General features: G+C 41.5%; 1 protein-coding gene and 1 long non-coding RNA gene across 5 annotated transcripts in view; both read left to right on the top strand.

The window, feature by feature from the left end:
• Nucleotides 1–1,738, top strand: part of TRABD2A (TraB domain containing 2A) — a 77,484-nt gene extending 75,746 nt beyond the window's left edge. For all 3 annotated transcript variants that reach the window (XM_085042168.1, XM_085042169.1, XM_085042167.1), the window contains one exon: nt 918–1,738. In XM_085042168.1, coding sequence (XP_084898294.1) covers nt 918–1,098 — 181 coding nt within the window. In that variant the 3' untranslated portion in view covers nt 1,099–1,738. The remainder of the gene's footprint in view (nt 1–917) is intronic.
• Nucleotides 1,739–13,944: 12,206 nt separating this feature from the next.
• On the top strand, nt 13,945–21,037 carry LOC146424624 (uncharacterized). 2 transcript variants are annotated; one of them, XR_014846976.1, is made up of 3 exons: nt 13,945–14,377; nt 14,625–14,711; nt 20,961–21,037. It is a non-coding gene; the product is annotated as an uncharacterized LOC146424624 (long non-coding RNA). The 2 variants fall into 2 exon arrangements; XR_014846977.1 differs by having other exon boundaries at nt 13,945–14,432.
• Nucleotides 21,038–26,832: the final 5,795 nt, after the last annotated feature.

Genomic DNA, 26,832 nt, shown 5'->3' with positions numbered 1-26,832 from the left:
GGGGGTTTGTCAGTCTTACAGCTGTGGTGTCAAGCATTGCTTTCAGTCCATTGCCAAAGAGAACAACAACCTGTGTAGTATCTGACCCTTGTGACTCTTGACCTCCTGTGGTGTGTGATCTCCCCCAGTTCAGCTCAGTTGGTGTTAGCAGCCTGGAGCACACAAATTTCTCTCCTCCATCACATATTTCCATAATGGGAGCTGAGCTCGGGTACACTCTCATTCAGTTATTGTTCATCACCATATCAGAGTACTCACTACCCCTGGGAGATACGCTGGAATGTGGTGATCTAGGAGGTGTTTCTGGAAGCCACTCTTCCTCTGTTTAAAGTACCTCATGTAAACTCATTTTAATTCCTGACCTGTGGAAGAGATAATACAGTACAGTAATAAGGTGAGTCCACACTGAGATGCACAAAGCATGGCTGAAGATGTACTCCGAAAACAAGTCCCTCTCTCAAGTTGTGCTCAGAAAGTGCCACTGCAGTGACACTCCTCTGCCAACAGCACTTGTTTTTTCTTGTGTATTTTCTGCTTAGCTGAAAGGGGCTAGGTATATGGTCGTCTTACCCACCTGAACAACTTGAGACTTGAGACAGGGCAAGTATTTTGGTGTTGTCATCACCCTCCTCAGTCTCTTTGCTGTCCCCCCTCAAGTCTGCTTCACAGTTTGGCTGGGCAGCACCCTCATCCTTGTGGGTTGGTGTGGGAGCTGCCCACACTGTGAGGAAGGGACAAGACAGCAGTCTGCCATTTAGGAGGCACAGACTTTTGGTGAGAGTGTAACTTGTACAAGAGACCATTCCTGTGGACCCACAAAAATGACAGCGGGACACAGAGGCTGACCACCTCCTGCTCTGTGGATGTTGGGCAGTTGTGGGCTGGGCCAGGACTGATGTTCTTCTCTTCCCTTGCAGTGCCACCGACCCTCCTCCCCGGATCCGCATCATTAATGGCTACATCACAGTGGAGCCCCAGCCCCGGGGCCACAGACGGTCCAGTCACACTCACACAGACACCAGCAGTGCTCACCAGCTTTCCCATTCTCTCTTCCTTCCACTACTGACTTTGACTGTGCATGTGATAATGTTTCATTGAAACACAGGGGGATCCAAGCTGCAGGACTCTTGCCTTAAAAATCGAAAAAGAAACTTATGCAAAAACAGAAATAGAAGACTATGAGTGGGACACCCGTTCTCTGGGATGCTCTTAAACTGCCTCCTTTTCCTGCGTCTGGATCATTAACACTATTAACTGGTTTGACCTGCCCAATACAGGAGAAGATATTTTAATGAAAGTGTTATTTATCCTTCTCTTGCAGAAGAATGATTTTGTGTTATCCCATAATGCTTTGGGGAGATTATAATGTTGCTATAACATAGCTGTTGTTTAGCTGTTTGAGCCCAACTAAATTACATCTTTTTCACCTTCAGTGCCTTGTAAGAAGATTTACACACCACTGACTTGTTTATTAGAACAGAATATTTTGATCATATAAGCACAGTTGGGAAAGGGAGGTTGGTATTTTATGTCTCTACCGGTAATGCTTTTAATTCTTGCTTGTTAGGGCTCCAGATTACATATAAAGGTTCATGACAGCACCTACAATGGAATAAAACAGTGAAGACTTCCGAACAGAATGTTTCTGCTGTCTGTTTGGTGCTATTTAAGATGGGTACCCCTGAATCTCCAATGGCCAGACAAGTGTCATAAGTGCAAAGTAATGTACATTAAAAAAAAAAAATTGAGGCAATTTCACAAATCATACTGTTGAAGTCTTCCAAAATAAGTTCTCAAGAGGTGATTTGCACAATTAGACTTAATTCTAGGAAGTCCTTTCAATCCTTTCTACTGAGTTCATTGCTCAGACTTTCCAAATTGTTTTAAGCCCTTCCTGTCTCCCTGAGATGTGTTATTGACTGTTGAATGTAAGAAGCTTGGAAGTGGTGATGAATTTTCTGTATTTGTACAGGACATCCTCTTGTGATCACATTTACTCAATTCATGAGCAATATCCCTCCTTCTCTCTTAAGGGGGGTTTCATTGCTTGGGAAGGTCTCGTAAGTTTCATCCATGGATGTACTTCGACCCACTATGTTGAGCTTATTAACCTGGAAACATAGCAGTCAGCTGCCCCAATGAGACAGCAAACCTTCAGGTTTCCCTTCCTGTGCGTTTACACATGCTTCACTGCTTTTTCCATTGCCTGGAAAAAGTACTTCTTTTTCATAGCCTTCTACAGCACATTGGAGGAGGAACAACAAAGGTTACTGTTTTCCTAATAGGCTTTTCATCTCTTGGTCTCAAATTTCAGTCCATCTTCCAGAAGGACTGAACCTTAACACATACTCCATTTGGTGAGGAAAACAGAGAAGGGAGAGGCTAAGTATTGCAGTTAGCAGCAGCATTGTGGGGAATGAAATAGATACAGACTGGAGTAAAAGACAGCACCATTTCATTGTATATTCCTTCTTATATGGAGTACTGCAAGACCTCAAGTACCTGAATGCATTCTGGCTTCCTTGGCTTTCACAGCAGCCAGCCTGATGATGTCTCTCTCTCTGGCTGATCTTTCACTGGTAATATTCCTGGTGGGCCTGGAGGTTGTTTTCCTTGACCTGAATGTGACCTGAAGGGAGCAGATTTTATGAAATATAGATGACTTACAAAAATGCACTGCAGGCCTGACAAACTGGGCACATAGAATTATAGAATGGTTTCGTTTGGAAGGGATTTTAAAGATCATCTCATTCCACCTCCCTTGCTGTGGGCTGGGACACCTTCCACTAGACAAGGTTGCTCAAAGCCCCATCTTTGAACATTTCCAGGGATGGGCCATCTACAGCTTCTCTGAGCAGCCTGTTCTGGTGTCTCATCATCCTCACATACATACTTGTGTATTTACCAGCACATCTGGCCACCAGAAATGTTGCACCGAAGTGTGTCCTGCAGTTGCTAAACAATGCCTTGGTATCACTTCTCCCCCCACTGTCCTGTGTCCTTAAGAATTGCATGATCAAGTGTGGCACAGATCCAAAGAACACTGCAAGCACAGGGAGAAAGTGGTTGAAGCAGCGTTTTCATTTCTTTTCTCCATTACAAGGCTGCTGTTAAAATAGCCCTAGGCTGGCTTTTCCCTTTGTTTTCTCCTCCATGATTGCTCCTGAGCTTCATCTCTGTGAGGGTAACTGAGAGGAGTGAAACAACCATGAGTGTTTTTCTTAGGTTGGCTTGAGGAAAGAATGGTTATAAAACTTTCAGAAATAACAGAGACCTGAAGTAGCACTGAGGATAATTGAGTTCTGGTGGTGTAACTCATTTTGTAGCCTGTTTTCGAGTGCCTGACTGTCAAAGAAATAGAAATGTACTTTGTGATGGATTGTGTGCCTACAATCCAGGAGGCTGCATCCTGGAGGTCTTTCTGCAAAGTAATCAAATAAAGATATTTTTGAGGGTCGTATGCACTTGGGTTGATACCTATGAACTAAACTAGTAGTTCCAATCCCTCACTTCTTCTTCCAGACCACTCATTGCTGATTGTCCTCTCTGCTTCCCACTACCAGTAGCAGCTGGGTAGTACCAGCATGAGGTCAAGGGACCAGCTTTCTACACGTGGACACCCAGTGGATGAACTGCTTCTGGAGTCTCAAGAAAAAAACGGAGCAGAGCTACTGCCTTTTTGCTCAAAGGCAGTAGGTCTGAGATAAGACCTGTTTTCAGCTCTCCGCTGGAGGGGATTTGGAAGCAGAGCTCCTCCTGGTGGCCGCTTAACTCCCTTTGAAAAGCTGACTAGGGAGACATCCTCTCTGTGGAGGTGGCCTTTTCTAAAGAACGGGTAATAATCAGATATTTTGATTGTGTTCAAATTAGCAGTAGAATAAAAAAAGCCACTGTCTTCAAGTTGCTTTGCAATAAATATGCATCCGCATGCAGTTGCACCTTACAATATTGTGATTGTCCACCTGGCTTTTTAAGTCATCCCAGGAAATGCATTTTGTATGTCTGATTTTAACACAGTGGAATGTTATAAGTATAAACTCACTTGGCCCATCCCAGAGCTTGGTAGCAGGTAAGGCCATTGTCTGATGCCTTCCAGTGGTGGGTTTGGACCTCCGTTCCACGTGGAAAGCACATCAAGTTTTGTGCTGGACTGTTGCAGCAAACTTGATAATTATTTGCCAATACTGCTCCAAGTATATTGGAGACACATACCTAAGTGGTAAAATGGACAAAGGCCATTAAAAGTACTGGAGCAGAAATGCTGTAACCAAAAAGAATCTTGCCCTGGAACAGAAGGCAAAAAACATATGCAACACAAGTACAGCAGCCCTCTGCCTTGGGGACTTAATGTTTCCAAGCTCTTTGCTGCTGTGCCAACACCCCATCCATGCCGGGGAACTTAATTGCTGTATCAGCATCCTGTACCTGGGTTCTTGGGAGACATGCATGTGCACAGGCTGCTTTCCCCACAGCATGAGTGCCAGCCTCTTAAACGCCACACAACGCTACTTGGGTTTTTTGCAGTGTTGTGTACCTTCCTCTAGCACCTTGCACTGCTACCTATGGAACTAGAATATAATAATGATATTAGTGCTTTGCAAAGGAAGTTATTCTCTAGACAGTGACTTGGGCCAGTGTTGCTCTGGTGAAGTTTGTTTATGTTAATGGTCATACAAGAAAATAACGGAGTCTTTGCAACAGAAATCACCAAAGGTTGCCTAGCATCCATTCATATTTTGCTGAAGGATCATGGGCTGGCAGAAGACCCTCTTCAAGCTTGCTCAAGTTTTTTCAAGCTTGATGCTTAAATTGTCTGGATGTGGGGAAGCTTATATAAAATAAAAGTACTGCACTCAGCAGGATTCACTACATTGTTTATTTCTTGACTATTGCGGGTGTAGTTGTCCATTATCTGCTTGGGACATAAAGCTGTAATATTGGAGTTGCTTTCCATGGTAAGACTGAAATTTGAGGAAAATCAGTTGTGTTGGGAATTCTGAAAACACCACCTCTTTTTGAGCCCAAGAACTCGATAGAGATAAAGGAAATTAGGTAAGTAGAACAGTTTGCAGAAGAGCTGACAAACAGTGTCTCAACGATTCATCACCTAGTCAGCAGGAAGGGAACTAATAATCCATGGAGTGTTTAGGTGTACCACTGGGAATAAACACACAATAATTTGCCCAGGAATCATGATGTCAGTGATGAAGTAGAGTACAGAGATTGGTTTACAGCTTGAAAATGGACAAAAAAAAAACCCTTTCCAAAATTTCAGTTCCAGCTGCTAAAAAGAAGGTGAATATTCTTCAAATACCTAGTGCTTTACTGAATTTGTTATCTGTTTTCTGTAGTCTGTTTTCTCTAGTAATTTGTTTTGAAATTTCTTCATGTTTGCAATTTGGCAACTTCATTTCTTGACCTCTTAGTTCTGATTTTTTTTTATTTTTTTTTTTAAATGCAGAGTAAGTGTGCTGTACAACCAGAGGTGTCTGTTTCTGTTCTTTACGTGGAAAATCATAATGCATTAGAAGTCTCTGTGGCATCTCTGCCTTGCTGCACATGGTCTGCCAGACCTCTCTGGGGAATCTGCTACTGCATGACTCCTCATATCCAAAAGAACTAGGATTCAGTCCAGACTGACTGGTGGACTAGCAAAAAAGGGTGAAAGAGGTTTCAGAGAATTGTATATCCTCTGGTATTATGAGGCCAGCCTTCAAATTGGGAGATCAAGAGGTGAGTTAGAACTCAGGTTTGAAATGCACAGACACATGGTTGAGCAGTGTTACAAGTGGCCACCGCCTCCAGCAGCTCCAGGTCCTGGCAATTTGTCCTGCCTGGCAGCTGGAACCTGGTCCATGGACCCAGAAATCTCTCCAGATGTCTGTGTCCCAGACTGATGGATGTGGCTTCTGCTTTCCCATTTGCAGAATCAACCGATAGCACAGCTGAGTATGTGTCTCACAGACAGAGGACACTGCACGGCCAGCCACACACACAGGGTGCTGCACACGTAAAACACAAGCACAGACAGTCAAATCCTCTCCTCCTCTTCATCTGGCAAAGATGGAAGTTCATTACTGAAAGTGCAGGCACTCCCCCACCCTGCCTCAGTTCATAAGCTCACATAGTTGTGGCTTGTACTGGCATGGCCCACCCCTCTATCTATCCCACTGAATCCTGAATCCATTCTACCACTCCCACTGAATCCCGAACCCTTTGACATGCTTCACAAGTCTCCTACTCACCATTTCATCCAGTTAACAGATCAGAGCTCCCATGCTGATCTCACAGGACCCATACAATCACAGGTCCCCTCGGTTACCAGCACTGCTCCTCTGCCTGCTTGGTGCCTCTGCTCAGACTCAGCACCTTCTGCTTGCTGACTGATACAGCTTGAGGTTTGCTGGTGAAGTACAACCCACACTCATGCTGTCAGAAGGCACAGAGCTGCTTCTGCCCCATGGCAACTGATGCCATGTGACTGTGCCTGTGACTAGAGGTCTCACTCCAGCAGCTGGAGTTGAGCCCCTCACCTTTATTGTTCTCCCTTGCAGTTACTGTTTTTCAGGATGCTCATTTTTCTTCTTATGATGGCTGGTGGCTACGACCACTACCTTCTATATTTAAGAAAACATTTAACGAGAGGATAGGACCAACTTCAGTGATCAGGGTGTGTTCAGACAAGTGTACCAACCAGTAAACCAGTCCCTTGTATACCACTTCCTCCCTACTCTCTCTCCTTGTTTCTCCACAGTCCCCTTCCACTAAACATTCTTGTGTACATTTTGCTTAGTCACTCACACCTCTCCCTGTGAACATCACAAATCCTCACAATCCTCTTTTTTCCTCTTTCTTACCAGTTCCAAAGGTGGCCATCTCCAAAGCTGGGCTTGGGAGTTTCTTTCAATCATCCACCAATTAGTAACTAGAAAACTTTAATCCTTGGTGTCATTCTTATTTATTGTCTGTCAGGTTTGTCTTCATGTGTTCTTGCTGATCACTTCCCCTTTCATTTATTTTCCCTTTTGCACTGAATACATCCTTGATTAACCCTAATTGGACAGATGCTCGTACTTTCACATACTTGCAACGCAAGATTGCAACACAATTTTCTCAGTAGAATGGCAAAAAGACAAGTGATTTGTTTTTATTGGCATCTTGGATTTGAGGCACAGCAAGAATACAGGCTGGGATAAAAAGAGTATCAAACTCACACCTTAAAGCTTCCTTTGCTGAAACCAGCTCCATGTATGTCCCAGGAAACATAACTTTATTCCTGTCTTTAAAAGTCCAGCATGGAATGAAAAACTGCAGGTGATGCTATCAAGAGGCCTAGCATGACACGTGGAGCTAATAGCTTGTCTGAGCTCCTGATGCAGCAGCAGTCACCAGCACCTTGCACTGAGCCCAGTGGAAGCCAATGACAGTGTTTCTATTTCTAGCTTTCTTGTGGCTTGTGAACTATCTATGGCTTGCTGGAAGCATGGCTGCTGGGTGGCTCCCTGAGCAGATACAGGGATACTCATGTGGATTAGAAACTTCTTTGTCTAGAAAACATCACATCTGAATTGATGCTCTACCTTTAGCCTGCTTTCTCAAGGTTCTGAACTGTTTATTACAAAGTTTAAAATGGACACCGACAGAACTGACCACTAAAGCAGTCAGGCACTGAGAAAAAGGAAGCAAATACACCATGCCTTTTGTGGTAATGCCTGTCTGTTCTCTGGGATACATCATCTGACCTGAGGTGAGAAGAGTTGGTTTTCATGGAAACTCTTGTATAGTCATTGATTGTCAGTAATCCAGGTATTCAGCCGTTCACAGAGATGCCAGAATATGCAGTATGCCTCAGTTAACACTAGATGCTGCCCATGTACTGCAGAAGCTGATACTCATCATGCAAAAAGGATCAGGCTTGAGGCTTTAGAAACACTACCCTGGGTACAAAGCTATAGGCTTCCTATTTCAGAGTTATTTCAGTCAGCAGTTCAAATATATTTCTGCCTCATTTTACCTAGTGGTTGTGCCTTCTTATCCTTCTCACCACTGTTCATATCTGGCTAGTCCTGTCTGAATGGTGATTTGAAAGGAAACTCTTACCTGCCTTCTTAAAATTGCCATTGTTTTTTGTTACCTCTATATGAAGCAGTACGAGCCAGGGTGGAAATACGCATGCTCTAACTGGATGTGGCAGGGGTGTTACTTATCCTCCAGTATATCCTCACTGTTTTCTGCCTTTGTGCTCTGAATCACAGAGTCACCTGGTTGGAAGAGAACTTCAAGATCACTAAGTCCAACCCATGCCCTAACTGACACCACCTCAACTAACACCTTGTCAACTAAACCATGGCACTGAGTGCCACGTCCAATCTTTATTTAAACACATCCAGGGATGGTGACTCCACCACCTCCCCGGGCAGATGATTCCAGAACTTTATCACTCTTTCAGTAAAAAACTCTTTCCTAACATCCAACTTAAATTTCTCTTGGCGCAGCCTGAGACTGTGTCCTCTTGTTCTGTCAGTTGCTGCCTGGAAAAAGAGACTAAACCCCACCTGACTACAACCACCTTTCAGGTAGTTGTAGAGAGTGATAACATCTCCTCTGAGTCTTCTTTTCCCCAGGCTAAACAACCCCAGCTCCCTCAGTCATTCCTCACAGGGCTTGTGTTCCAAACCCTTCACCAGCCTTGTCCTTTGGGCATGTTCAAGTGTCTCAATGTCCTTCCTGAACTGAGGAGCCCAGAACTGGACACAGTACTTGAGGTGCAGCCTCACCAGTGTTGACTACAGGGGAAGAATGACTTCCCTGGTTCTGCTGGTCACACTATTTCTAATACAGGCCAGGATGCCATTGGCCTTCTTGGCCACCTGAGCACACTCCTGGCTCATGCTCAGCTGCTGTCAACAAGCACCCCCAGGTCCCTTTCTGCCCGGGCACTGTCCAGCCACACTGTCCCCAGCCTATAGCATTGCAGGGGACAGTTGTGGCCAAAATGCAGGACTCGGCACTTGGCCTTGTTAAACTTCACCTTACTGTACTCTGCCCATCTATCCAATTGTTCCAAGTGTCTCTGCAGAGACCTCCTGCCTTCCAACAGATTGACACACGCTCCCAGCTTAGTGTCATCTGCAAATTTATTAATAGTAGATTCAATACCCTCATCCATGTTGTCAATACAAATATTAAAGGAAACCAGCCACAGCACAGTTCCTTGGGGAACACCACTAGTGAGCAGCCCCCAGCTGGATGTGGCACCACTCACCTCCACTCTCTGGGGCTGGCTGTGCAGCCAGTTCTTAACCCAACAAAGAATGCACCTGTCCAAGCCATGAGCTGCCAGCTTTTCCAGGAGTTTGCTGTGGGAAACAGTGCCAAAGGCCTTGCTGAAGTCCAAATACGCCACATCTACAGCCTTTCCTGCATCCACCAGGCTGGTCACCTGGTCATAGAAGGAGATTAGGTTGGTCAAACATGACCTACCCCTCCTAATCCCATGCTGGCTGGGTCTAATTCCCTGCCATCCTGTAAGTGCTGTGTTATGGCACTCAAAATGAACTGTTACCTTACCGGGTACCAAGGTTGGACTGACTGGGCTATAATTTCCAGGATCCTCCTTCTTATCCTTCTTGTAAATGGGCGTCACACTGGCCAGCTTGCAGTCATCTGGAACCTCACCAGTGAGCCAGTATTGTTCATAAGTAATGGAGAGCAGCTTTGCAAGCTCTTCTGCCAGCTCCCTCATCACCCTGAGATTGATCCCATCTGGCCCCACAGAATTTTGAGCATCCAGTCAGCTCAGCAGTTCTCTGACTGCTTCCTCCTGGATAACAGGGGGACCATCCTGCTCCCTGTCACCATCTACTGGTGCAGGAGGACGGTTGTCCTGAGGACAAACTGTCTTTCCAATAAAGACTGAGGCAAAGAAGGCGTTAAATACATTCACCTTCGCCCCGTCTGAGGTCACTAAATTCCTTTCCACATCCAATAGAGAACCGAGATTGTTCTTACCCTTCCTTTTGCCATTAATGTATTTGTCTATTGTCTGTCATCTTGTACTCTCTAAAGCAAAAAAAAAAAAAAAAAAAAAAAAAGAGGTTAAAACATTGAAGTGGTAAATTGAAGTAATTGAAGTACCTTGTTCGAATGTCTGCTCAACCAGGCATTATTTACCTATTTTAGATGAGTAGTTTTACTCTATTTGTGCCTTGCTGTCTCTTTTCTTAAGAATGGGCCTAGGAATGCTTCCTTCCCACATAGGGGTGTTACATTCTTAAATATATATGTAAGTGCTAGGATGGGACTGATAAAATTATGTGAGAAAAAAGTACACTTAGAGAATAAAACCATTAGAGTCATCATCTGTATGAAGGATGAGAAGTCTATCTCACCATATTCAGCTCTATACAATATCATGTATTTGGAAGAATCAATGGCCAGTGGACATACAGTCCTGGCAGCCAGTTCCTCCGAACCCCAGACAGATGACTGCTCTTGTTCTTTTGAGGGATACCTTGAAGTCTTAGCCATATCCAAATCCTTCAAAGTGCTTTAATCATGACTCTTTCAGAGAAAATCAAACCACAGGAGTTCTGAATTCCATCCAATAACCGTTAAGTAAACATCAGGCTGGCTGCATACCTATCACCCTGCTGTAGGAGATCCTATGCTATTTCTACCTCTTCACCTGTGAGAGAAAGCCACTTCCAGTCCTACTTCCTTTCTTGAGGAAAATCCCTTTCTTCCTGATGTGCTGACAAAAAGTATCAGCTGTGTTTCTTTGAATTTGCTGCTCTTCCTTTTGGGATTTATATCACTCTTGGTTTTTATATCAGTTATTCTTCCAGTAGAATCAATATGCTGCATCTTGATTCTTAATGCTATAGAGCATTTCAAACACAGACTGTCTGGATGATAAATCCATGCTCTCTGTCAGAAATGCTCAAGGCCTGAATGTCTGGCAATTAGCAAGCAAAACATATCTACATAGTGCGTACTTTTTGCTTACTATTTTGATTAATTTTGCTCACAGAGAGAGGTCCTTAGTGAGGTAAAAACAATGACCTCTTTGTCAAGGATCTCTGACTTCAGAGAAATCTCTCCAGGTAATTTCTTTCTTTGGATTGGGCTGTGTGTGGCTTCTCTGTAGTCAGACTGAGTTAGAAAAATCTGCAGCCATAGACTTTATCTGTTTCAAGAGAGAAAATAGATTGGACATTTAACTACTGCAAAGTTTGACTGCAAGAGTGTTTGAAGTATTGTTGTGGGTTTGTCCTGGCAGGCAGCTGAGCCAGACTGCCACTTGCTCAGTCCCCTGCAGTGAGGTGGGGTGAGAGTTGGAAGGGTGAAAGTGACAAAATTTGTGCATTGAGACAAAGACAGTTTGGTAGGTAAAGTGAAAACTGTGCGTGCAAACAAAGCTTCAACAGACAGATGTTCAGCCATCTCCAGGAAGGCAGGGTTTTTTCACATGTACTGATTACTTGGGAAGACAAATGCCATAACTCCAAATGCCCCTGGCCCCTTCTTTTTTTTTCCTCCTCAGCTTTATATGCTGAACATGATGCCATATGATATGGAATATTGTTTTGGTCAGCTGTCCAGCTGTGTCCTCTCCCAGCCTTTTGTGCACTCCCCTCCTGCTCACTGGCTGAGCACCATGAGAAACATAATAGGATTTATGTTGTTCAATTACTGTTCAACAGTATCTAAAACACATGTATGTCATCCACTCTATTTTTAGCACAGACCCAAAACATAGAAGCATACAAGCTACTATGTAGAAAATCAACACTATTAAGCAAAACCCAGTACAGCTATGAAGAAAGATATTATACAGACATTTAAAGTTTTAGATTTGAAGTTGCCAAAGTGTTGTTATTTTCTTCTTTAACAGATAATATATGTTTCATTTGTAAGTAATTATGTCTAAGAACCTCTCCCTGATATCCTTCTGTGAGAGAGAGCAGCACAGCTGACAGATATATGAATAAGGAGCTATTTAGTGCTGTCAATAATACCAGCAAGCTCAGAGAAAATCTGGTTTGTATGTTTCCCAAACACACAAACCAAGTGCTTTGAGATTTATGCATAACACAGAACTACAAGACTGAATAAGGAAGGGACGGCAAGTTGTAGATGTGGAACCCTTGAATGTTGAAATATTTAATAATACTTTAAAGATCTGCAGTTGAATCTGCTTCATTTACAGACTTAAAAATTCAGGGCAAATGTCGGAATGGTTCTTTCAAAACTGTGATAGAGACTCCCTTGAGGAATACTCCTTATCATGATCTGAGTGAGGATGACTTGGTGCTGCCTAGTGGGAACTTTTCTGTACTTGCTAACGTAGGTTAGATGATTAAGGGACTGGAGTATCTCTCTTACAAGGAAAGGCTGAGGAAGCTGAGCCTGTTCAACCGCGGGAAGAGATGACTGAGAGAGGACCTGTAAGTACCTGAAGGAAGGGTGTCAGGAGGATGCAAGAAACCATGTTCTTGGTGGTGTCATGCAATAGGACAAGAGGCACTGGGCAGAAACTGATGCACAGGAAGTTCCAGCTGAACTGAGGAAGAATATCTTTACTATGCAGGTGACTGTGCACGTGCAGATCATCCAGATCATCCAGAGAGGGTGTGGAGTCTCCTTCACTGCAGATATTCAAGAGCCATCTGGTTGCAATCCTGCACCAAGTGCTCTGGGCTGACTGTGCTTGAGCAGGTAGGTTGAGCGGGGTGATCCATGGTGGTCCTTTCCAACCTGAACCATTCTGTGATTCTGCTTATAGTTACAGTGTTCACCACTGGGAATCTCAGTTTCTGAAACAGTACTCTCTGGGGTACAGCCTTGTACAATAATTAGGCATGTTATTTTTATGGTGAAAGTTATTATGACTGATTAAATGTATCTCTCATCTGTAACATTATAGATCCCTTCAGAGTCTGTTTTTTTCAACCGACAAGTTAAGCTTTTTTGTCTGTATTCAGGGGTTGAGGAGTGGATAAAGAAGCCTGCTCAGAAATTTGTACCACCTGTCTGTGCCTAGGGTACTGAAACTAAAACATTATTGAAGTGCTGTGTAAGAAGTAGAAAGGGCAGGGAATGTACTGTTCTGCTCTTGGTAGCCCTGTGTGGTGCAGAAACCTGGAAAGCTTCTGCAGCTACTCCCAAAACTGCTTTTATGGTAAGGACATTGAATACACAGGAGCATAGGAAGGCCTGGGTTTGAATACTTTCCCAGCTGCCAACAGCTCTTGTCTTTGGCACTTTTTTCTGAACCAGATGTAATTTCTGTGTACTTGGTAAAGTCTTACAGATTTCTGTTCCATGAACTTCTTCCATCTCCCCTCAGACCCTTGTAATAGCATTTGCAGTGTGCTTTGGCAAGTGTTTCCACAGATCTACTTGTTCCCATATGAAGAACTATGTCCTCATTCATTTTTAACCAGACTCTTGCTAACTTTGTATGTCTTTGGAAATAGCTGAACTGTTTTCAAATGAAAGTCTCCACAAGCAGTATCACATTGGGCAAAGACATAATGTAGGATGTGCTCTGACAGCAATATACTGTATTGGCTTTGGAGACATTTGAACACAGCCTCCTTCAACCTATTTTAAAAATACATATTTCTAAAAGTGTAGCTCTGTCTTGGTAAATTGTATTTATTGGCTAGCAGCTCTTGTAACTAGCACTGCTTGACATTCAAAATATGTAACACAAACTCAGTGACATGGGTCTTTGTCATACTGGAAAACATTACTGGGCAACCTGGAGGTTCCCAGCTCAGACACCTGGACAAGGTAATTGGATGTCACTGGCTCAAAGCTCTGGCATTTTCTGTTTGTTCTGTTAAGAGCTTTGGTATCACAGTTTCTTAGTTGCACTACTGTTTTTATGTCACAATCTATCATTGGAATCCAGAGACCTTGCAAAAGAGCTGTTGGAAGAAATCCACCTACATCTTGTGGAGAACCCTGCGCAGGGCAGGTGGATGCCCAGAGGAGTCTGTGGCTGCTTGGATGCTGAAGCAGGCTCCTGGCAGGACCTGTGGCCCCATGGAGAGAAGAGCCTATGCTGGAGCAGGTTTGTTGACAGCACTTGTGACCCTGCTGGGGACTCACCCTGGAGCAGCCTTTTCCCGGAGGACTGCGCCCATGGAACGGACTCACATTGGAAAAGTTCATTAAGAACTACAGCCTTTGGGAAGGACCCACACTGGAGAAGTTTGTGGAGGACTGTCTCCCATGGGAGACGCTTCATGCTGGAGAAGGTGAAGAGTGTGAGAAATTCTTCCCCTGAGAAGGAAAGAGCAGCAGAAACAATGTGTGATGAATTGATCACAGCCACCATTCCCTGTCCATCTGCAGCACTGGTGTGGTGTGAAGGAGGTAGAGAATTTGTGAGAAAAGCTGAGCTTGGGAAGAAGGGAAAGGTGAGGTGAAGGTGTTTTAAGATTTTGGTTTAATTTCTCATTACTCTACTCTGATTTGACTGGTAATATATTAAGCTAATTTCCCCAAGCCAAGTCTGCTCCTTCCCTGACAATAATTGCTAAGTGATCTCTCCCTGTCCTTATCTCAACTCATGAGCTTTTTGTTATATTTTTAACTCCCTTGTCCCATAGAGGAGTGGAAGTGATAGAGCAGCTTTGGTGGACGTCTGGCATCCAGCCAGGGTCAACCCACCACAAGCTGGCACACATTTTAGACAGGTAGGCCTATGGCAACTCTTCAAATATTTGGCCTTCTTTTTCAGGAAAATCAAAACTAGCTCATCTTCTGTGCTGCATTAAAGAACATCACATAAATGCTTTAAAAATAAACTTTTTCTCTAGTTGTGTTTACTCCACTGAAACTCACAGATTTTTCCCCCCTTAGTGGGTCTTCCAAGCAGAGGTAGACAATAACAAACCTGGGATTGTGGTTAATGCCACTAATGTCCAGCGTTGCTCAAAAACAGCATTGCAAGCTTCATTCAGGCCACACCTATGGTGATCTAATTATGTACAAGCTGTTCTAGGGAAGGGCTAGTAAAATTATGTGTGTGAGCACCACTAAAAAAGGGCTCAGGTGTTCAAGGTTATTTGTTCTTGTACAGTACTGGATAATATTTGATTCCTAATAAGGAAGGTATTACAGAACTATCCTCTGAGTAATAATAGCCTACTTGGTTTTCTCCTATGTCTGACAGTGATTATAGGCTTCATAGGCCTGTAGATTTTACTCCTCTGTACTTTGAAGGAATCAAATAAATGAAAATTACAAGGAGCCTTATTTTACTATTCTTTGGAAGCTTTAATAATATAATTAGAAATATGCAGGTTTTATTTTTTATTCATTAACTAAACAAATGTTTCTTGCTGGCTGCATCTGTTGAAACTTGGATAACCCCTAAGAAAGCTGTTTTATACGCTCTGTAAGGAAATGGCCTTATAATGTATTTCTTCATTTCATAAATATTGACAGACATGTCAGAGGCATTGTTACTGGGCTGTTGACAAAAAAGGTGCAGAGTTTCTTCATGAACAAACCCACCCTACGTAACAGTGTGTTTCATTTCTGTAGGCACCAACTCTGCCAACACTTTTCAATGGCAAAAATAGGCACATTACTAGTTGGACTTGGGTCTATAACCATGTAATGGGAATGGGTTTATCCCAGCGTGCATATGTTTATGATTACTTGGGGGCATATCTAAGTGTGGTTATAACCCCAAATATTACATGGATTTAGCTATGTTTTTTTGTTATTGTTCAATTAATGCACTGCTGCATTTTTCTTGGATGCAGCTGTTCTAGAAAGTTTGTATTTATAGTTCATGACCATTTGTACCCATTTAGGGTGATAGTTTGTACCCATGAGTATGGCACTGGCTTGCAGCATGAACAAAATGGGATTAGTGCAGGGTAATCAAAGATTGTGAGCTTGCAACTGCTAACTTTTGCTAGCTGTACCTTTAAATAGATAATTTAAAACATTCTGGTCTTACATAGAGGTATGTATTTATCCAGACATCAATACCTGCATCATTGCTGTCACTTAGATGAACAGTTTGTAAATACCTTCAGCTTAAGTTTATGATTTCATTCAGACTAAAGTTGCCAAACTGTAGTTGTAAAAACTAGTCTCACATATTAGGAAGAAACATCACACTTGTACATGTGAGCATTTGAACTCAAGCTTAGGATGTTTTTGGGCATAGAACTCTTCTCAGATCTATCTTTGCTCTGTATCTGTGCATCCCATTCCCATGGCTTGTCATGCTCAACACTTTAAGTCCCCTTTTGCTGAAGTAATTCTCATTGATGCTCAGATCAGTGCAGTTCTTAACCTCTGCAGCAACACAAAAGGATATAAATAGGGATTGCACTCAACTTTTTAGGCATCTCTTAACTGACAGATTGGGTTCTACTTAAGTATAGTGCATTTTTGGTTTTTTTTTTAATTTTCCCAGAAAACGTCACTATTGCATAGACTGCAAATACCCACACCTGTCCATAGGCTTCACAAGTTTGCCACTCTATCATAAAGTTAGTCTGTTCGATAATAGAATTTTGTAATAATGGAAACAGTGGAATTCACTCAGTGCAATAACTTTGTTCTGCATATAATCCATCTGATATATTACCTGTGATGATAAAGTATCTATCCATAAAACTTTCCTCCCTGCTGCTCCATATGGTAATTATTCCCAAGAGCAATCTCTATTACTAGACTTCAAGTTCTTAATAACAGCCTTCAAGTGCATGGCTGTATGTTATCTTTTACCACAAGATATCCATCCTGGCCATGCGTAACTGCTAGGTTCTTGAAAATCTGTAAAAACCACTCTTTTGTTTTGGGCATCCTGGTTACTCCTCCTTTTTCTGAAGCTGAATAAGTTCCTACGATAAAACAGTTGAAAAACCTAATGCATAAGTTCCTAAAAAAGGAATCTGAAGGATTGTTCAGTGGTTTGCCTCAATCTGGGACATAGTGCTGCTTTGATGAATTTATTCATATTGATATTGAAATAATTTCACTGATTTCACAGCAGGTTATTACTTTCAGGAAAGCTAAAGTTACAAAGATGTATTCCTTTGTACTTACGTACATCAAAAATTCGTATAATACTTAAAATCATAATATCATAGAATATCCTGAGCTGGAAGGGAAGCACAAGGATTATTGAGTTCAACTCAAGCCCTGTGCAGGACACCCCACGATTCACACCATGTGTCTGACAGGATTGCCCAAGGGCTTCTCAAACTAGACAGGCTTGATGTTCTGATCACTTCCCTGGGAGCCTGTTCCTGTGCCCAGCCATCCTCTGGATGAAGAACCTTTTCCTGACCTCCAAGCTAAACCTTCCGTGACAAAACTTCAGGCCATTCCCTCGGCTCCTGTCACTGTCACCACAGAGAAGAGATCAATGTCTGCCCCTCTTCTTCCCCTCATGAGAAATGTGTAAATGCAATAAGGTCTTCTTTCAGTCTCCTCTTCTCCAGGCTGAACAGACCAAGTGACCTCAGCTGCTCCTCATATGGCTTCCCCTCAAGGCCCTTCACCATTTCTGCAGCCCTTCTTTGGATGGTCTGTAATGGCTTCATGTCTTTTTTTATGTTGTGTCACCCAGAGCTGTCTCCAGCACTGGAGCTGAGGCTGCCCCAGTGCAGAACAGAGCAGGACAATCCCCTCCCTTGCCTGGCTGGCAATGCTGTGCAACCAGGGGGACCCTCCCCCAGCTCCCTTTCTGCAGCACTGCTCTCCAGTGTCTCATTCCCCAGGCTGTCCATACATTCAGGACTGCTCCATTTTAGGTGCAGAATCTGGCACTTCCTCTGGTTAAACTTCATATGGTTGGTGATTGCCCAGCCCTCTGATTTGTCCAGGTCTCCCTTCAGGCTCTCTCTGCCTTTGAGGGAGTCAACAGGTCCTCCCAATTTAGTATCATCAGCAAACTTACTTAGAATACCGTTCAGACATTTTTCAAATGGTACTCTGCAGAAAAATACTGTACAAAACACTTTTAAACCAGTATTTATTCCTCATTCAAAAGTACATACCATTATCCGCCTGCTTTTGCTTTCTGTTTTGCATGGTCAGTGGGTGGAAATTAAACTGATTACTACTAGTATCATTTTGTAGTATTTGTAAGGCAACAGTTTGAAGAAAACCCTTACGTCAAACAAGGACTCTGTGAAGTGAAATTCTGGGAGGTCAAAGAAATAATTTTTAATGCAGAAATAACAAGAAAAGTATTATTTTCTTACTGAAATACCATGTTTCAGATACCTATAGTCTTTGGCAGTCTTCTGTTGTTTTTTTTAAGCCTTACAGCCTTATTCTTTATTGGCTCTATGTTGTATATTCACTTTTGCTTATACAGCTATCAGTTGATAAAGGCATAGTTTGTGTCAACTTTTGTAAGTTCCTCTTTCACAAATTGAGTGATTAATTAAAATGTAGAGAGTATCAGAATACTGCTGTGCTCATAATGGGATTTGTCTTTTTGATAGTATTCACCTGCTACACAATCACTTGATTGAACCAAATGATTCCATTTGATTCTCCATTTGATTTGAACCAAATGATTCTTTCTGTAGTGGAGAGCCTTCTTCACTCCTTGTGGTCCATCACAGGGAGTAGCAAGATTTCCTCTTGGCACAGGGAGTTCCATCTGATGTTAATTTCAGAGCTGTTTATCTGTTAGGTGGTATGTGTATATATCTGTGTTTGGTGAAAACTTTCAGAGACAAAATATCGCAAAGAGTATACATTAAACAGTGGGGTCTTTCAAAATTAGCAGACATTGATTCTTCAAACACTAATTAGCAATCTTATAAGCTGAAGTTGTCCGTATTTCTGGATAGTAGAACTAGAGAGAACAGAACAAGAAAAGTGTGACACTGTTGTAATCAGGAGTTTGTATTTGTTTACAACTCTTAGGAAAGCATAACATCATAGAATAAGAAAATCAGCGCTGGCATACACAGAGCAGTGCTCTCATGGACAGTGACTATCTCTGTTCATGCATTTTACTTTAACTGTTTTTACCTGTATTACCTACTTAAATTAGTCTGACTGTTCAAGACAAAGGCCTGGGCATCATGTGGCCAAAGATGATTTTAGGATACATCAAAAGTAAAAAAAAAAAAAGGTAAAGTGGAAATAGCGACCAAACTCAAAAGAAGAAAACATACCTGAAGCAAGTTATTTTATAGACATTTCTCAGCTTCATTTATAGAAACATAGATTCATAAGGTTGGAAAAGACCTCTAAGATCATTAAATCCAACTTTTAACCCAGGATTGCTGAGTTCATTATTAAGCCACCCAGCCCATTTTTTACCCAATGAAGTATATGCCCATACAAGCCAGAAGCATCCAGGCAATCATCCAGATTACCATGTGCCAGGCCCTCAAGTTCCACAGCCTGTATTGGTTTGAAAACAAACCAGTAGGAGATCACAAGTCAATATTAAAATTAATAGGAAAAATTAAAAATAAGTCAAATAATACAAAGAAAAAATACTGACAAAGTCGGATATAACCTGATACCCTGTTAGGGTGGTAGTAGCAGTCCAACTGAAGTAGTTCAGTCGAAGCAGTGATCCTGTGGAAGGTCTGGTCTCCAGCTGAAGGTCCAGTGGTAGCTCTTGTGCTCTGGGAATCCAGCAGACAGGGCTAACTAGGCAGTTCCAAGGCCAGGTTATATCCAGGTGGGAACACCTGGCTCCTCCCTCCTGGGTGGAGCATCTCACAATAGGATGAGATAAGTCCATGAGTCATCCGGTGGGGTCTTGATGGCCCATTGACTGTTATCAGGGGTAAGTCATAGCAGGAGATAACAGCTAATGCCCCACAGCTTGTGGTGACAGAATACTAAATACATCTCTATTGTAACCTAGGACAAACCCTCATACCTATTGTTTAATGGCACCTGGGCAGGTGAGATAGGCCAGGAGGGGACTCACCTGCCACCCTGAGAAGAAATCTTATGACATTCCCCAACCATGTATTAGGTGCCCTCTTTCTGCAGGATGTTGAGAGGGTGAAGGATCCTTTGCTTTCTGTGATGCAGCCAGATGGTGCACTTATCTCAGGGGTGGTAGAATGTGGTTCCACCAGTTAACCTGTTCAGGGGAACATCTGAGTCCCTGATTCTTCTTAGCCATTCTGTCTCCTCTCTTAGCTCTGACATGAGGCTGTGCAGATTGTCTACAGGCTGAGCTAGTGGCACCTCACAGAAGTTTTGGTCAAATTGGTATTAAACTGCAATACAACAAATGAAATTTCAGTTCTAGTTTAACATGTGTTGATCTTAAAGTTTCACAGCTGAGCACAAAATTGGGGTATCTCATAGATCTTTTTTTTTACCTCAGAGCCTGTTATATGTCAAAGTTTTAAAAATTATTGCCAGTATCTTTTTTAATGTGGTGCTCCATCACACCCTCATAGTCTGTCATTAAAATTTATTTTAGGTTATATTTGTAGTATATTATCTGTCAGGCAACTTACTAGCAGTGATAGAAATAAAACTATCCACATTTAATTCACATCCAGGCTTAGCCCTGACAGTTCAACTGAACCACTACAGCCTCCTCTGCTGAGCTGTAAACTGGCTTTTATTATCAATACTTTTTTCTGCAATACAACCATCCTCTTCCTCCCAAAGTATATTCACTCCATAATCCAAACAGCAAATACCTACCCATAAAAACATGTTGGTATAAAATAAACAAGAAGTGACATTCTGAGGAGCCCAAAGAACATAGCTAAAAGGAAATAGCAGCACACAGCATCTGCCTTTATGGAGCTAGTGAAAATCGGTCATTGGTGAGCTTCTCAAGATTTGCCAAGTCCTCTTGCCCCTGCTATTTTTTTCTTTTTTGTCAACCCTGATGGCAAAATAATGAACTGTAGCAGTGAAGAAACCCTACGTATTTAGTTTGAATTTTTTTGTTGTTGTTTTTCTTTCAGAATTTAGCTGCTTTGGACTTCCCTGAAAGTCAAAAGTCTTTTTGAAGTGTGATTTGTTTGTGATTGCTAGATTATAGAAAACAGTTGGAGCAGTTTGGATTGTAAAATATCTTGCCTTGATTTACTTGGACCTTAAACTAGACAATAAAAGAAATACTGAGGAAATGTGGTCATCTTGAGACTATCTATGATTTAGACTGATAGTTAAAAATGACTTGCCTGATTTAATTATTTACCCACTTTTTGAGATTCTATGTAAAATATCATGAAGACTTGATTTTTTTTCTTCCTAGCTGTCCTTAATTGACTTATGTAGTTCTTTCATATTCACCCTGTTTTCATGCTTAGTGGGTTTTGTGGGCTAGGGGATTTGGTTTGTTTTTTCTTTTTTTTTTTTTCTGGTTGGTTGGTTGGGGCTTTTTTCTTGGGTTGGTTTTGGTTTTGTGGTTTTGTGTTTTTTGGTTGGTTGGCGTTTTTTGTGGGGAGAAGTTGGGTTGGTTTGATGGTTGGTTTGTTGGTTTTTTTACCGACCCAATAGGTTTTTCTCTTAAGGTTTATAGCATAAGGATGTGAATAAAATTCTTACCTAGATGTCTGCAGCATGACTAGATCTGTAGATGCTATTCCTTTGATGTACAACTACATCCTGTTGCATAGTGAACCTTCAGAGGTTCCAGAAAGTTAAACAACAAAACAACAATGAAGATTATGTTCCTTGTTTCAAGTGAACAGCTTTGAGACAAAAAAATCAGTAATTTACTAGGTAAAGAGAAGTGGGCAGTGGAAATCTCATGAGGTTTAATAAAACCAAATTGAGGGTGTAGCATCTGGGTTGGGGCAGCTCCCAGTATGAATTCAAGCTGGGGATGAACAGATCAAGAGCAGCCCTGTGAGAAGGACTTGGGGTGCTGGTGGGTGAGAGGCTGGACATGACCCAGCTATGTGCACTGCCAGCCCAGAGAGCCAAACGTGTCCTGGGCTGCATCCAGAGCAGTGTGGGCAGCAGGGAAGGGAGGGGATTCTGCCCCTCTGCTCTGCTCTGGTGAGGGATAGAACATCTCTTCTGTGAGGAAAGGCTAAGGCAATTGGGATTCTTCAACCTGGAGAAGAGAATGCTTCAGGATGACTAGCTGAGCATCCAGATCGCCCTGGATGGCATCCTGTGCTTCAAGAATTTCAACCTCACTACTCAGCATGGTGCCATCAGCAAATTTATTGAGGGTACACTCAATCCCTTCGTCTATGTCACTAACTAAGATATTAAGTGGTCCCAGCACAGACCCCTGAGGGTCATCACTTGTCACTGATGTCCATCAGGACTCTGAGCATTTGACCAACTACCGTCTGGGTGCAATTGTCCAACCAATTTCTCAGTCTACCCATCAAATCCATCTCTCTGCAGCTCAGAGAGAAGAATGTTGTGGGGGACTGTGTCAAAGGCTCTACAGAAATTCAGATAAGTGACATCTGTAGCCCTTCCCTTGTCCACTGATGAAGTCACTCCATCATAAAAGGCCATTAGGCTGATCAGGCAGGACTTGCCCTTGATGAAGCCATGCTGGCTGTCACAAATCACCCCCCTGTCCTCCATGTCTCTTTACATTTAGCAGGGAAATTATTTTTCAGCACATATTATGAAATTACTGTATTAGTCAAGTTGAGTTTTGCCCAGCTGTGATCTCAGACTGTCAAAAAGCAAGGCTCCCTTTGTGAATAGCCTGAACTACCTACAACACTGTAATCCCTGCAGCTCTTGAGGTCTAAAGACTTAAGAGGACCTGTTAAAAATTCTGAAAATTTAAATGACAAGCAGAAATTTAATCTGTTTGTCACAGAAGTAGCTGATCTGTTTTTCAGTACAGGAAGTTGTTAATGCTTTTGAGCTGTTAATAGCAATATGTTTGTAGCAGCAATGGCAAGGATTTGACAGTGCATCTTCAGCAGCAATGCTGACTGAAAATGTCCCAGCTTCCTGTCAGCTTTTACTTATTCTAACATATGCCATTTCTTCCTTAGCACCTGTTTCTGGAGCTGCACTGTAAGCTCATTCAGCCCTTTCTCACAAAAGCAGTAACAAAACAACATTAAAATCCACATTTTTTTCTTTGAAGTCTGCTTTGACAGGCACCTTTTACATCTTAATTATAGAATAGGTGGCCAAATTTGTTTATTCTCCCTTTAGTGAGATTTATTGGATAGACTAGTGAGGTCCCATGGCAGTCAAGAGTTAACAGATATATATTAATGATATAATAACAGAGAGCACTAATTATCCTCTCTGTCCCTTTTCAGGTCCCGTAGGAGGGTAAATTAAACATAACATTTTGATCATTCAATTCCAAGGGAACAGACAGGAAAGGAATCTGTCACTGACACCATTAGTTTCACACTAGAGACAAACTCCAGCCCAGAAAGAATTTTTTTAAAAAAATAAATTTCAGCAAAAGAATTATGCTGAAAATTAATTTAAGGAATTAAAAGAAATTTAAGCCAGTCATTGTCATTAAAATGATCAGGTCACTTCTCTATTTATCAGAAGAGGTTTCAGAGACAATCATGCCTCACAAAGATGTTTCTCCATTCTACACTTCTCTGATAAGCAAAAGTTTTATTGTGCTTTGTTTGACTTCTGTAATTGGAAACTCAAGACTTTTGGGGGGAATTCCTTTCTACTAAGTATTATCTAGTCCCAGAAGATTGTAGGGGTTGCCAGTTAGGAAGAATTAATTTGGCATGCAAATAAGTATGTATATATATGAGCTAAGAGGTAGAATAACTGAAATATATCATCATTGTGAGAGTGATTTGACAGAAAATGAAGCATGAAACACAATTTACTTGTAATTAGAGTAAGTTGATTGCATCTTTTAGCCTATATTGAAAAGGGACTGGAGCTTTAAATGAGCTGAAAAACTAAACTGAAAATTGAGATAAGGGTGTAAGCACACTGGAAAAATTAGGCATTTATTTTAAGCATGAAGTTTTGGCACATAAAAATCAATATATTCATAAGTGTGTTTCTATATTTCCAGTTTTGAAAATATGAACCAGTAGACTATAGTATGTTTTGGAACTCTGCTTCTTTATATAGTTTTTCCACAGTTTTATTTTATTCAGATAATTTACACTCAGAACAGAACAAGCTGGAACAGAAGAAGCTGATAGGCTCTATGAAGATCTGGCTGACATGGAAACAAATTGTGTTATTCCTGACACTCAAGATAATCTGTGGTACCCTGAAATTGAAGAAGACAGTTGTAATTTACTGGAAATGTTAGAATCCCATACTGAATTCTGGGACCAAGAGCCCAGGCAGCTGTGCAGACTGGATGGCTTGACTTGGAGTTGCAGTCCAACAAGGGATGCTGCATAGCTCTATATCCGCAGGTTTGATATACAATACAGAGCACACATCCTTCCCAGGAGCTCTGCTTTGTTTAAAAAAAAGCAAACTGAGAAGGCTACATACCCATATGACTATTTTTATGAGAAGCTGTTATCTGTGGTGGTTATTTGTATCAAAGTCAGGAGGTTATTTCAGTTTCCCTAATCTTTTGTACAATCAGAAGGGTTTTGGTGACCGTCCTTCTATTCAAGTATTTCAGAATCTCTTCTCATTTTCAGTCTAAATTCTCTTTTTATGGACATTTGAAAGCTCCCATGCCTTTGTGTCTTTGGCTTCTTTCAGAACCTTTTCACGCTGAAGGTGATCCATGAACAATACCCACTTAATATGAAAGCTACATTATAAGTCCTTCTGATTTCATGACTTATGGACATAAAATGGAAACTGTGAGAATGTGTTAGGGGTTTTTGTGAATTTGAAGGAGGGGTCCTGAATTTTTTGGTCCTTTTTCTTTTTAATAGTTTGCAATTATTTTCAAAGTTTTTTTAATCTATCTTCCATAGGTCTTATAATGTATTTATACCATTAATACAAATTTTTGTGGCCACTTTGTCAAGTGGTAATCAAATGCATATACAAGTGGTACATACATTTGTACACTTTGTTGCAAGTGGTAATCAAATGTATGTACAATCTTCCCTGTAAATTGTAATAGAGGTATTTATTCTTGAAAGAGAAATATTCTTCATTCTGTGGAACCCTGTAATACCCTTGAAAATGAAGCATTAGATAGGCAACTATCAGACCTAAAGTAAGAGAAATAGAAATACCAGATTTTATTGTAGCAGATAGCATTTTGCATGGAAATCAAGATACTTATTTTGGAAAAAGGAAAAGCAAAATTCTAGTAAGTGTCTTTTATTCATCTTTTCTTTATTTCATTTGAAAAGGGAAGGATATTACTTTTGCTCTATAACTGAAAAGACCACTGTCTAGGATTTCTGATGAGTGCACTGATATGTCAGGTCTGAACAGAATATTGAGAGCATGCTTTTAATGAGAACTCAATAGGTAAATAAGTATTTCAGAAGGGTGACCTAGCTTCATAGTCAAAAATGAATCATTTTCTGGCATCATCAGAGGAATGATTACTAATCAGTTGGAAAGGCTGAAGCGTAATGGTGCAGCCAATTTAGCTTACTTTACCTTGTAAGAAATAGTGTTAGTTGAAGGAAAAAAAGGAGCAGGAAAGTCCAAACATGCATCTCTTCACATGAAAATTCAAAAAGGGAAAAACTCAGGAGGAAAAAAGAGGCAAAAATTCAAAGGAGTCCCCTTAAAATCAGATCTATTTTTACATATCTCTGAGGGCATGTGTATATAATTGTAGGCAAATACTTTGTAAGAAGGTGCAAAACAAGCAACCCTTTAAATGAGCAATAAAATTATGATCTTGGTCCCTAATGTTGTACTGTAGTTAATATTTTACTTTTCTAATGATTCTTCTCCAGAGTAATCTGGAGAAGAGTACACTGCTGGTCTCATCCTTAAATGGTCCAAATTCTTCAAAAGTATTGGCTGCTGTCAATAGCTTAACCAAATGAAAAGTTCAGGGACTTTCAAGCTCTTCTCAATAGCCCTCAATGGAACAAGCTAGAGTAATCACTTGTGTAAGAGACAAGACCAGAGGTGCAGTCTAAAAAAGTTGGAGGGAAGACCCCCAAGGACTGATAACTGCTTTTTGTACAGAAGAGGTCTCAGTTTGTGAGGTAATGTGAAACAAGGAACTCAAGGTAATTATCACTGGCTAATAAATATGAAGACTCACTCTATTAATCTGACACATTTTTCTTGATGTTCTAGACATAAAATGCTTTATTTTAGAAAAAAAAATAATCTCAAAGATTTACACATGCCTTATAAGATAGGCATCTACAGAAAGGTGTGATACTGAAGAGAAAATACAGTTTAAGGGCCTTATCAGTGGGGGGATAGCCCCCATCTGAATCAGCAAAGTAAGAAGCAGGGAGCAGGTAGCGGGAAAGAAAACTGCTGCTTTATACACAAAGACTGCTGCTTTATCAAACATATAATGGGGAAATAATGAGAAAACAATAGAGCCTAAGACTGTGATTCTGGAAACTGTCTTGGTGGAAGGATATTAATTTTAAGACAACATAGCAGTGCTGTTTGATTTTAATTACGATGACAATCCTCAATCTTGTAGACGCGACTACAGTGAGAGAAAAAGGTGACAGACTTTTAAGACCTTCTGAGAAGGACAAAGAGGCAGAGGAAGAGAAACTACAGAAGCCAGGCATATGAAAGCTGAAGAATGAAGAATTTTGGAAGCAGCAGTAAGCATACTGACATACCTGCAGAGAAACAGTACATGATGGCATCCCTTTCCTGGTGTTATCTATTGGACAGGCCACAGAGAATCCGCACTCTCCCTGCCTACCCAGCAGATGGCATCCAGAAGACACAAATCACATCAAATTTCTGGTTTCTTCCTGTAAACCATCA

Source organism: Lichenostomus cassidix, chromosome Z (genome assembly GCF_008360975.1).
Source record: "Lichenostomus cassidix isolate B80296 chromosome Z, HeHo_3.0, whole genome shotgun sequence".
Lineage (NCBI taxonomy): Eukaryota > Metazoa > Chordata > Aves > Passeriformes > Meliphagidae > Lichenostomus > Lichenostomus cassidix.
Note: the sequence above shows the minus strand (reverse complement) of the source record. Positions and strands in the feature narration are given on the sequence as shown.